Raw genomic sequence first — 13687 nt, forward strand, 5'->3', positions numbered from 1 at the left:
TCCCTCCACACAGTTATTCAGACCCTATTAGTTAAGAAGTGATTCAGTAACAGTTTAGTGATGTTTGGGTTTGTTTTTTTTAATGAGATCACCATCATGTTTATTCTGGTTTTGAAATAGCAAAGCGACAAATGAGGTTGTCCTTTCAAAACATAATCTGTCCAAACAATGAACACTTTGGCAAAAAAAAAACACACAAAAAAAAACAAAACCCAAAAACCAAGACTTTTCTTCATTGGAAATAATTTTATTATTTATTTTAAAGCAATTCAATGGAACTGGTAGCAAAATGTTATGTAGACAGTAAGTGGAACCAATTCCCTTAGGGTTACAAGGACTATTATTGACTTTGTGTTTTATTTTCATGTGCAAGTGTAAGTATTTTAAAAAGGTAACAGTTTGTTAAAACATTTTTATAAGCATATTTTTATTCTTTAAATAACTAAAGGCAAATAAGCTACCTTAATATAGCAAGCTGTATGAATTGTGTCAAAAAGTAAATTTGGACTAATGTTCATAATCAAAAATAATTATTGTAAAATTTATGAAACAAAAATTTTAGTTTTATAGGAAATATAGTCATGTGCTAACTTAAAATCCTAGTCTTGACAACCATCCTAATGTAAAAATACTGTACTTGAGCTCGTGTGAGGAAATAGAAGATTCAAAAACCTTATATTTATTCCTAAAATCAACTGTAATGAAGAAATGGCCACTCAAAGAAACATCATTCTTAACTACTGATGTGAAAATATGAACAGGTTCAGTGAATTCATTCTTGTTTTCCATTATGTATATTACTTTGATTCTGCATTTAGTTTGAATAATTTATATGTTGATATATATATGTTTGTCAAATAACTTTCCCATGTGTTTCTAACATATATATGCCTATACATACAATCTTTGTTTTAAGGCATGCTTCTGGTTTTAAGCAACTTGTTATAAATTCAATGTCACTTTCTGATTAAAGAAAATTAAAGATAGGCTCTCCTTGTTGTTGAGGAAATTCTTGGTGTTTTTGTTATTCCAAACTGAGTAAGGTAAAGTACAAACAAAACAAAACAAACCAACAGCAAATAGGAATTTCATTCTCCATGACAAAATATACAATGGCTATAATCTATAATTTTACTTTCTATGTTTTACATTTTTATCTCCATAGAATTATATGAGGACTGTTAAGGTTTCTCTATGTTTTCAACCCTACTACTTTTTTTCTTTCAATTTGGCCCACATCTTTAACAAGAAAAAAAAAAAGGAAATAAAATGTCTCTTTCAAGTCTTAAATATCTTTTTTTTCCTGTTGAACTAAAACTCAATGTCATACTCAGCTATAAAGTAAAATACAAAATTAGAAGAAAATTAATTTTTTAAATTTACCAATGTTTCCCTCTACCTTAACACATTCCACCTAATTGGCAACTGTACTCTGACTCTCTGCTTTCTCTCTCTGAAGGGGAATCCAGAAATACAGACCAAAGTATTGGTGTCGCTGAGGTCAATTTATATTTAATTTACAACTGTCAAATTCTGCACAACTTATATTAAATTTAAATGGCAAAACTACCTATATTTATATACTTTTCCCTCACAATGTTCAAACATAGGGTTATTGTATATAATTTTTCAAAATTAAATAAATTTTTTTAAATTTCAATTTTTGTGTGTAATTATTTCAATACTAAAGGCATAAAAGAGGACTTTTAATTTTTCAAATGTCTTTGTATTCCAAAAGAAGTATAATTTTTTTACTTTAAATTACCTTTCTTATTAAAAAGTTTATACAGATACATAAAAAATGTTGAAGCTCAGTAGTCCAATGAAAACCACTGCATATTTTCATTAACATTTCAATTCTTGGATAAAGTTAAGTCAACAAAAATATGTTTTAATTATGTTTCTATGTTAAGCATTTTTTTAGAACAATCAACATTTTCTTTTTAGAAAACATTTCTTGGCATACAATGAGGGTCAGACATAAAGTTAGCAAAAAGTTCAGGTTCTTGAGATTCTATTTATTCATTTTGGTTTCTTTGGTGTAATAAAACACGCTATGAGCATCTCAAATTCTAAAATAGATATGGTATCATATGAAAAGGCAACAAAAACAGGTTAAGATGACTTAAAGATTTATATTCTAAAGCAAACTGTAATGCTTACCAAAATGTCAGCCAACAAGTTTGTTTGTTAATCTTGTTTGCTAATCTTTGTGTAGAGAACATGAGAAGTCTATGATGAGCTCAATTTTATAAAAGAGCAACTTCAAATATGACACATTTAATTTTTAAGGTGAGCTATAATTTTCTATGTCCATTGTGATACACCAAATATAGCTGCATTTTTAGTATACTTTCATAAAAACATAATTTTTTAAAATTGACTTCATATAGTTGGGATTATTGTCAAAGAATTAAACATCATATTTGTAATTGTATGTTTTAATTTAGTTTTCAAAATCATCCCATTGATGTCTTCCAAATATTAATAGTGGGAATACTGATAAGTAGTATGTTAAGTTTCAAAATAATCTATACATCTAAGAGAATAGTTTTTTAAATATGAGAGATTTATACATATTTCCATCTAGATTATTTCATGCCAGCCACACTTTTTTCTTTTCTTTTCTTTTCTTTTTGCCTCGAAGATCTAGAGTTCATTCAAAGCAAGATCCTTGTAGGAAAAACAAGTCCATTATTTTTGTGTTATCAAAGCTGAGTTTCCTCCCGAGAGTCTGGACAGGTAGCATTGCAAATGCTATTTTGGCTAGGCTCACTGTTTGGAAGGTAAGCCAGTGGATCTGGGCGGATTAAGTATCTGCGAAGAGAAAACAAACCCAATATCTGTAGAGTCAATAACCACAACCCTGGTTCACATTGACACTTGAGATCACTACTTCCAAGTGTGTTCAGTTTTTAGGTCATCTAAAGCTAGGTGTCACTATTGACAATGTTAGCCAAGGGACTCACTCTTTGGATGGCCTGTACAATTCTGCAGAACTTATATTATATTTTTTACTTCAATTTTTATTTAATCATATCATTTTATTCAATTAATTTTATTGGGGTAACATTGATCAGTAACATTATACAAATTTAAGGTACACAATTCTATGATACATTATCTGTATATTGCATTGTGTATTTACCATCCAAAGTCTAGTCTCCTTCCATCACCATATATTTGAAATCCCTTATACTCTTTACCCTCCTTCCCCCCACCATACTGTCATCTTTGTCTACAAGTTTGGTTTGTTTGTTTGTTATTTTCTGCTTTACCTCCCACATGTGAGTGAGAACATATAGCTTCTGTCCTTTTCCGTCTGACTTATTCACTTAGCATGGTATTCTCAAGACCCATCCATATTGCCCTTTTCTTTATGACAGAAAGAAATGCCATGTCTGTAGAACTAGACAGTGTGAGATATTTCAGGTTTTCTTTACAGCGGTTCTCTTCTTACTTCCATGGTTTCTCTATTTCCAGAAATATAGGCTAGCTCACAGAATACAAAATCCATGCTGCTACCTCCTTCTTTTATGCCTCTAGAATCCTGCACTATTTTTATAGCATTGCACACAGAAATACACAAAAAGCATTTGTGTATGGAGCACAAAAATCAGACTTAGATAGATATATCCCAAGAATCCTAGGTGCTTTACTGGTGGGGATAAAAATATTAAAAATAGATATATTGGTGGTTTTTTAAAAGTAAATGCCTTGTGTGAGATGGAAGGTCCACTTACACAACATCATTCAGCTCTAGTCTCGTGTCTGGAGATGGGTTAATCAGGATATAGGACAGGATACTCTGATGATCGTTCATTTCATCTACAAGATAAATAAAAGCCAAGTGTGTTATTGTGACTTACAGAAAAGTACAGGGAATATTACAGAGCATCTTATCTTCAAACTGTAGAGCTTCAAACCAACAGGAACATGCTATAGTTTTGCCCACAGTAGGATTATGCATGTAACAGTTTTCAAAGCACTGTCATTGGAAATGTCTGATAGATCCTCATTTTTTGCTCTAATCTGTGATAACAAGTAATGTATCTAATTCTGTTCGGAACACCATAGTTCTCTCCTATCCTTTGGAGTTTCACACTGAAAAAAAGTATAAATATTTCTATGCAAGAAACAGCTAAACAAGATGTCAACTTGATTATTAGGCTTTATCAATTATAAAACAAAAATATTGTGGGTCTATACGGCCATCCCTGGAAGAAATATTCATATGGGAAATTCTGCGAAAAAAAATCACCGAATGACATTGTGCTTAGAAAACTCACCAAAAATGTATCTAGAAAGCTTGAGGGTCCTAAATATGATCGACTTTATTACGCAATAGCCATCCCGCTGGTGTTGCGGAATGCAGAGGATCCATGGAACAGAACTGAACTGTAAGTTTCAAAGAAAGTGTCCCACCGTGTCATTTTAATCATGTCAGTTCACTGTGATGTCATTGTCAGGCATCAAATGCAGGGCACTGATTTGGCATGATATAGGCACACTGAAAAAGCAAACAGCTTTGGGGTCAGAAGTGTTCAGCTGCCAAAGCTATGGTAGTAAATGTACAGCCATGTGAAAACATGCTTCAATAGCATGAATCCCCCAGGGTAAAGTTCTTAGTCTGTGAGAGTATTTTCAAATTCCTGCTCTAGAGCCATAGTAGCCTCCTAGCTACTTGAGTTGTTGACAAGATGGCTTCTGAAAGAGGTACTAAATTTTGCACTTTGATCCAAAAACTCAAGAATGCATTCCATGCCCATAGAGACCTATCAATACTCACATAACTGTGTACAATTAAAGCAAAGATATTTTACAGGCCACTGTAGCTGGCCCTGGTCATTCTCTGCACTAGAAAGTATATATTATTTTTACAAACTATTGTCCTCCACTGTGTTCATCTAACTAAACATCTATCACTTGAAAAAGAAAGACAATAATTTTAATTATATATCCAATTGATACCCAGATGTGCACTGCTTTTAAATCTTTAAATGAAACTTCTTATCTTATAGGGCAGATAACTGCACTATTATTAAACCCACCTATGTGTGTCAGTAAAACTATGATAATCACCAGGTCAACAAATTAACAGTCAAATAAAGAGATAGATTTGGTTGCATATATCTCCGAGGTAGATATAAAGAATTGTATTCTGGTATCAGGATAGGATTGCCAGGCAAAATAGAGACTGTCCTGTGAAATCTGTATTTAAGATAAGCTAACTAGCAATTTTTTAGCATAAATATGTCCCATATATTGTATGTGTCATACTCATACTAAACCATTATTTGTTGCTTATCTGAAATTCTTATCTAACTGGGACTCATATATTTTAACTGGCTAAGCCTGTCAGTCTTACCTAGGGGTAAGTGACTAATTCTAGAGATGGCATTCCAATGAGTATTTAAAATGGGCTTACTCCAAATAAGGTACAATTCCAACTCCAGATATCATACCTACAAGAGAGAACCAGGGTCATCTCTCCCTAAAGAAAGAAATTTACATATGCTTGTTGTGAAATCCTCCCCTGTAAATTTCCACAACCGCTGTGCAAAGGAACAGAAATTATTAGTGTGATCTGGAGACTAAAACCTAATACTCTGCAATGCAGTCGGTCTAGTAGAAAACCTTCTCATTTGTCTGTGTGCAACTCAAATTCTTATATATACAGTGGCGTTACTGAAATTACTTTTATAAACAGTGAATGTTATTGAACAGTGGCATTAGGCAGAAAACATAACTTCTCAGTCAATATTCATACCTAACTTTCCTCCTTGATTATGGACATGACATTGTACTCATTGTTGGTTCTGAGATGAAGTAAAAAATCTATTGGTGACTTGGTTTACCTGTTACAAATATATATAAATACTGTCTATCCCTGGTCGGCAAACTGCAGCTCACAAGCCACATGCAGCTCTTTGGCCCCTTGACTGCGGCTCTTCCACAAAACACCACGTGCGGGCACTATCTCGATAAGGATTGTACCTACCTATATAGTTTTAGTTTAAAAAATTTGGCTCTCAAAAGAAATTTCGATCATAGTACTGTTGATATTTGGCTTTGTTGACTAATGAGTTTGTCCACCACTGGAAACTGAGAATTTTACAGCAGTGGATAGAATTAGTATGTCAATAATTTTTTCCAGCTCAAGTTTTATTATCAGTCTGAAAATTTTAAGGTTTCCATAGACTTCAAGACCTGGAGCAAATGTCTCGCTAATGAGCTCAGTTCAGTGACTACATAGGGTTTATATGGAGACATGGGTAACAGCAGGATGAGACTTTATCACTCCCAGTTTCCTTATCCACCCCTCCCTGTCTTCTCCTCAGGGTTGGGTTAATAGAAATTGTAAAAAGGGACCGAGGTCAATGCCACTCTCTCTCTCTCATTCATGTCCGTCATGCTGTAGCGTGAATGCTGGTCTGCTTGCGCTCTGCCCTGCTGCGTGGTTGGGTGGTTCCTACAGCTCACTCTTTTTCTCTTTGTGACATTGTGTTTAAGGGAGGAGTGTACAGGCACATAAATGGTGATGGAGGAGACTTGACTTGGGGTGGTGAACACACAATACAGTGTGCAGATGATGTGGAATTGTGCACCTAAAACCTGTATAATATGGCCACATTTTCTTATACATATGCCAACAAATAAAATTTGAATTTCCAGTCATAAAGATGAAATATATGTATATTTAAATGCAATTAACTATAGTCATAAATTATGTAAAAATACTGATATCATTAAAAAATTAATGTTCTGGGAAGAAAGGATATGATATAATTCCATGAAACAAAATTGCATAGTTTTAATTTAGGGAGATATGGAAAATGTATTGCCGAAATATTTTCATTTAGGATAAATCATTATCGGCTCAGCAGTTACCCCTTTTGAAAGCTTCATTACTTTATTAAGAAAACCTTTGAGGGTTTTTTTTCTATTAACATTCTATATACAGAATGAAAATAACATAAAACAAACCCATATATACCTTCTCTGTTTCTGACTGCCTCCTAGTAAGAATGAATTAGTTCTGAACATGTAATATAAAATAATCCTTTTTTGGGAATCTAAACTGGGAATATATTGATTTAATATCAATATTTCTATACTCATGTGCATAGGGAAAGATAAAGAATATATTTCAAAAGCAACACTAGAAATTTGGTGTTGATTTCTTTTGAATAAAGTGTTAATGAAGTCATTTGACTGATCTTAGATAATTTTATTATTCCTCTAAAATTAATGTTGCAAAACATTCAGAAGAAATATTTAGCTACAATACCTTTCTCCCTTTTTGATAACTAGTTGTAAAATAAATTTGTGAATAACTCCATGCCAGAAAAATTTGCCTGACTTATTGATTAGAATTTGGAGGCATTTTTTGTTGTTGGAAACTTATAGATAAACGATCAATGATTTATAAAAGAGTCTTAAAGTAGAAGTGATGGTGTTCCTATCACTACTCTCACCACCATCACCATATCTGTTATAGGTATGGGTGGGAGTAACAATCTCTTATTCAATTGGCTTATTTCTTTCCTATAAGGAAGAGAATGACTAAAAATTAGGTCACCTTGTGAGCTAATTAAAAAAAAAAGTTCTTAGTTAATTAATCCATCACATCAGGCAAACTGTAAGCTTAGTTTACAAAGAAACTAGGCTGTCTGATGGATGTAATCAAAGCCAGTGTCTAACTGGTAGTTACCTCTTTCTCACTTAAAAGAATTTCTTTTTTTTCTTTCTTTTTTTTGCTTGGTATTTCTTCTTTTACTAACAGTATGAAACTTAAAACAGTCCCTGACAAAATCAGCTGGTACTTGAATCGGCAGTCATATCAGGAAGACTTGTTTGCCAGTTTCTACTATTAAAAACATGTGTGAGCCCTGGCCGGTTGGCTCAGTGGTAGAGCGTCGGCCTGGCGTGCGGAAGTCCAGGGTTCGATTCCCAGCCAGGGCACACAGGAGAGGTGCCATCTGCTTCTCCACCCCTCCTCCTCTCCTTCCTCTCTGTCTCTCTCTTCCCCTCCCGCAGCCGAGGCTCCATTGGAGCAAAAGATGGCCCGGGCACTGGGGATGGCTTCTTGGCCTCTGCCCCAGGCGCTAGAGTGGCTCTGGTCGCGACAAAGCGACGCCCGGGATGAGCAGAGCATCGCCCCCTGGTGGGCATGCCGGGTGGATCCCAGTCGGGCACATGTGAGAGTCTGTCTTACTGCCTCCCTGTTTCCAGCTTCAGAAAATAACAAAAAATAAAAATAAATAAAAAATAAATAAAAACATGTGTCGTTTTTATGGGCTAATCATTAAGGATCTGTCTCTGGTTAGACGAATTTTTAGTGAGTGTGAAAGCCATTCTAAGTAGATTGTTGAAGAATCATGCCAGTGATTGACATGAAGAAAAGAGTAATTATTCACATTATAATGTGGTTTAGAGTTTGAAAAAAATCTTCATAAAGTACGTTTGACTAGTTCCACAATTATTCTGTAAATTATGAAGGTACAGAAATCACCTAACATTATTGCTAGCAAAGAGTAGGAACTCAGTAAGTATGTTTTCTTTTCTTCTTAAAAAAAACAGAGCTAACTTTTTCTAAACTCTAACTCAATTATTACAATTTCTTTCTATGCACATTGTTACAAGTGGAGACTTTCATAATAAGGATAAGATGAGCAAATATGTAATGCGTTCTCTTTAACCTGCGTAATACTGACATTACATGGCTTCCGGTTTACCCGAATGGCATATATAAGAAAACAAAACCCGTATTATTTGGTTTTCTTCTAAGTGGACTGAATTTCTTTTTTAAATAAAATGTATGCAATAATAAGTGATATATTTTAAAAGGATCTTTGCATTATTTATTTAAGCCCTGCCAAATGGTCTATTTTGTAGCCTCAGATCAACATAGCAGTCCAACAGTTACTGAGATGTGCCGGTGTAAGATCAAGCAGGACTTGGGCTTTAAATGAAAGCTTTTGACGACTTTTTGTTTCCAGACAAACAGAAACCTAAACAAATTCTGTAGGAACATTAGGAACACTTGGCATCTCTGGGGCTGGTACACTTAGTTACTTGCCAAAGCCTCAAATTCATTTTATCCCAGGGCCTAGACTAAGATGTGGTATGTACATGTATGTATTTGTGTTAGACATCGGAGCCAGACAGAACCAGACTGAAGTCTCCACCAAGTGAATTAGTAAATTATTTGACTCACATCCTTATATATAAAATGAAAAAGTTTTTGTGAAAATTAAAATGAAGATAATTCACATTAGGTATCCATCACAGTGCCTAGAGAGCTGCATCTTTTAATTTTATTGTCGTCGTTATAATTTTCTGCAAGAGATTAGATAGGTGTCCCTTCAAATTGACCTGTGAACCAAAAATGTGATTCTCCACTTACTAACCGAAAACCAGCTTTACAAAGACTAATGGCCAGAAATCACAAGTCCATAGCATACAATACTTGGAGAGAGCATACCATATCCCACTGTAGAAAGACCCAAGTGTTTCATTCTATTTTTCACAAGTTCAGCGAGCTCTTGTCTCTCTGACCTCCTGTAGAGGTTCAGTCGCTGCTGGGTTATTTTCTCAGCTGTTTTACCAGAGTGTTTTGGACCTTTTCTGCTCAGTCTTCGGGCCCACTGCATGCTCTTTCTCCTCAGCAAGGGGTGGTCGGACTGGTCACTGGATGTGGAGTTATGGTGGTTGCCACGGTGATGACCTTGCTCCTTGTAATCTTTGGTGTCTTCCCATTCTTCCACACTGATTGATATCTGAGACTGTAAAGGAAATGTGTGTGTGTGTGTGTGTATATATATATATATATATATATATATATATATATATGGTTTGATAGTTTAGGAATAATTTCAGTCTGGGGTTCTAGTAATTCTTTGTTGCTAATATAATTAGCAAAAAATATTACTAGAGTATAAAAAATTACTAGCATTTCAAACAAGTACTAGAATATAATTATATATATCATGAGCATTTTCACAGAAAGAGCAAAATTATATTCACTGATACTAATTATCCGTTACAAAAAATACTATTAAAATAGGTTCTCTTGAAACTATATAAACCAGATAAAATATCTTTGCATCTTCCAATATAAGTTTTTATCAAAGGTCTTAATTTTTTTGTACAAGAGTTATTTTACCAAATGGCTATTAATATAGAGTTGTTTGAAACCATAAACAAAATAAAACTAGGTATTTTGAAACTTTATTCAAATAAAGCCCATGATATGAACTTTTCTAAATCTACTACACATATTTCACATAAAATTTAAATAAAATTATGAAAACTTTTATTTTTGGAATTAATAATATTTTTAAGTTTTTTCTTTTTAGTTATTGCTCTTTCTAAACAAGGTTTTGGAATGTACTTCATACATGTGAAATTTTCCATTTCCTTATATGACCCAAAAGAAAGCAAAAAATACTTTTCAATTCATGCATAAAGTATTCACTATGTCAAATGCTGTCTGATTAGAATATTAAAACATATTTCAGGAACTGTTGGAAGTATCCTTAGTAAAAATATGTTGTAAATATGACTATCCCACAAATGTATTCTAAAAATCACAAATAAAAATTCTAACCAGGCTCTTCTCCATAGGAAGAAAAACAATGACCAAACTGATAAAGTCATTTTTTGATTGATTCACTAGGAAATCTGATGTTTAAATAAGAAGCTTTCCTTTGATTGGAGGCCCTTAATCAATAAAAACGTCCTGTCAAAAATTGTTGCTTTTCTTATCAGGAAGTCACATGAAATGCAACGCCAATCAAAGCAGAAAGTCTTACTTTCTAAAAGCATGCACATGCAAATGACCCGCTTCCTGATGTAGGCTGCTACCAGGGTAGCATTCACGAATCTGCTGACCAGTTCCCATCGAAGGATGGGAGTTTCAGCATCACCTCTAACATGCACGTGTTGCCGGCTTTCAGAGTAATAGAATTTAAATTACCAATTTAAGTAAGGTCAGGAGGAGCGCCAATAAAATCCTTTAAAAATGAATATAAATCACGGAGGCTCAGTCAGTGCCTTGCATACAATACCTAGTGGCAGGCTATGAAATTATCCCAAAGTTAAATTCAATTAATATATATCTATATATACACCTACTTGCCTATTTCAAATTAGCACTTCATCAGAATGATATCAAGAACAAGGTATTTAACCTTCACATCTTCATGCTAAGAGAACATACCATCACAATATTTTGGAAACCTGACTTTAGCTATCATATTTTAAGTTGGAAGTATTATGATTTTAATACCTGTCGTGGCAATGGTGGGTACCATCCTAAATCTGAACTTACTCTAGTCTCACCTACTTGATAACATACTGAAACTCTTCCTCTTCTGTGGAAGTGAAGTAACAACCCTTTGAGTAATAGCTATCATCTGTGTAGAATTAGAATATCAATCTTTGCTCAGTAGTTTCAGTTTGTACTTTGCAACAAAAATGAAAACATACTGGTTCATTCCCAGTTAGACACTTGGCTGGAGGAGTTTTGTTAATTGCCATCTTAAATGTATGTGATGGGGCTATTCTAGTCACCAGTTTCTGTAATAGTTTGATTTCCTACTAATATAAGGACATATAGTAAACTTGTCAGACCCAATACTCAAAATATTATGTTTGAATAATGTCACTTATGATTCAAGCCATGAATCCATAAACTAATAAATATTATAAAAGAGAGAGATTTGCTTCTCTTCCAAGTAGGGAATAAAACACTATTTGTCTTTGTGAGTGCTTTTTCTTAGTTATGTCAAGTATACATTTATAACATGAACCAAACCCTATGTATATATTCAGTATGTATGAACAATACCGAATGAGTAAAAGTGGAGATTTATTGTTCTGTACTACTTCCTTGCATTATTCTTTGTTACTCCTATAAGTAATGGTGGGATGCTGGTTTGACTTCTTTTCTACTGTTATTGTCCAAAACCTAATGTAATTAATTATTCATTTAAAAATCTGGATTTTGCCTGACCAGGAGGTGGTGCAGTGGATAGAGCGTCGGAATGGGATGCGGAAGGACCCAGGTTTGAGACCCGGGGGTTGCCAGCTTGAGCACGGGCTCATCTGGCTTGAGCAAAAAGCTCACTAGCATGGACCCAAGGTCACTGGCTCAAGCGGGGGTTTACTCAGCCTGCTGAAGGCCCGCAGTCATGGCACATATGAGAAAGCAATCAATGAACAACTACGGTGTCACAACGAAAAACTGATGATTGATGCTTCTCATCTATCTCCGTTACTGTCTGTCTGTCCCTATGTATCCCTCTATCTGACTCTCTCTCTGTCCCTGTAAAAATAAAAAAATAAAAAATCTGAATTTTATACTAATGTTTGTGAGAATGAAAAAAAAAAGATATTTGCAAATGATTATGACCTGATCTTAGTATCTGTGACCCCTCAAAGTTTCTACATTGAAATACTAACCCCAAAAGGTGATGGTTTTAGGAGGTAGGGTTTTTGGGAGGTAACTGAGTCATGAGGGTGGGGCCTTCATGAATGGGATTAGTGCCCTTAGAAGAGAACCCCAGGGGGCTCCCTAACCCCTTCTGCCATGTGAGGCAGAAAGGAGTATGTGACTAAAAGAGGGTCCCCACATGACTGTGCTGGCACCCTGAAATCAGACTTCCAGCCTCTAAAACTGTGATCAATAAATTCCTGTTGTTTCTAAGTCACCCAGGGTGTGGTGTTTTGTCACAGCAGCCTGAACGGACTAAGACATGCTTTATATGAAATGCTCTGGGAACATATTAATATAGTTTAAAAAGGTGATAAAAAATTCATATGACTACAACGATTTTCATAATAAATTTAAAACATTGTTTTGAAAACTTACATTATTTTCCATATTTTTATCAAACTTAATATGGTTGGGAAAAAAATGGCTAAAATATTTCTTCATGAGAATACTTTATAAATGAGAAAATGTTTCTTATGCCTTCAATAGCTTAATTTACTTTCATTCTTTTCAGAAATGGGGAAAGCATCAGATTCACAAAATATATCAAAGATTCTTTTCCACATTTTGCACACACACACACACACACAGAATTTACTCAATTCAACTTCTCAGTTTTTTTATTGAACAATTACTCATGTCATAGGTTATTGAGTGATCTGTGGGACAAAGTGGTATTTTAAAATAAATCAATTCTCCTAGTAGCTTGAAAGTGGTGCTTGTAATCTGTATTCATGACTCCCTTAAGGATAGTTTTATAGCCATTATAACAGACTTAAGCAGGGCTCTCTGACTTATTGATGGAAGACATTCTGAGTTGTTACTGAAGAAAACCTGTGGGTGTGTGTCTGAGAGGTCAGAATCAAGTCTGGCTATAAAGGGAAAGGAACTTGGAAAACCCAAAATAACCAAGAGGTAATTAAATCTAAGACTAGGCATGAAATTTTCATGTCAGCTTTCTGATTGCATGGAAGGGGAACACCACACTTAAAGACATTAGCCAATAATTACACCATACAGGTAACACGTATGATTGAATTAGTGCACAAACATAATCTGAAGACAAACAGGTGAAATTAATTTGAAATTCTATTAGGGAACTATAAATGCACTAACTTGAAAATAGAGTGTTTATAACACTTTAGCTTAATTAATGTGTTACATTTTATAATCTGATATATTGAATTC

At 34.2% G+C, this 13687-nt stretch overlaps 1 protein-coding gene across 5 annotated transcripts in view; it reads right to left on the minus strand.

Annotated features, from left to right (window-relative positions):
* Positions 1-308: 308 nt before the first annotated feature.
* Positions 309-13687, minus strand: part of KCNT2 (potassium sodium-activated channel subfamily T member 2) — a 200633-nt gene continuing 187254 nt past the window's right edge. For 3 of the 5 annotated variants that reach the window (XM_066238370.1, XM_066238398.1, XM_066238360.1), the window contains 3 exons: positions 9488-9788; positions 3744-3828; positions 309-2817 (listed from right to left, as the gene is read on the minus strand). In XM_066238370.1, coding sequence (XP_066094467.1) covers positions 2709-2817; positions 3744-3828; positions 9488-9788 — 495 coding nt within the window. In that variant the 3' untranslated portion in view covers positions 309-2708. The remainder of the gene's footprint in view (positions 2818-3743; positions 3829-9487; positions 9789-13687) is intronic. The other 2 variants (XM_066238389.1, XM_066238380.1) reach the window with 2 other exon arrangements.

This window comes from Saccopteryx bilineata, chromosome 1 (genome assembly GCF_036850765.1).
Source record: "Saccopteryx bilineata isolate mSacBil1 chromosome 1, mSacBil1_pri_phased_curated, whole genome shotgun sequence".
Taxonomy (NCBI): Eukaryota; Metazoa; Chordata; class Mammalia; order Chiroptera; family Emballonuridae; genus Saccopteryx; species Saccopteryx bilineata.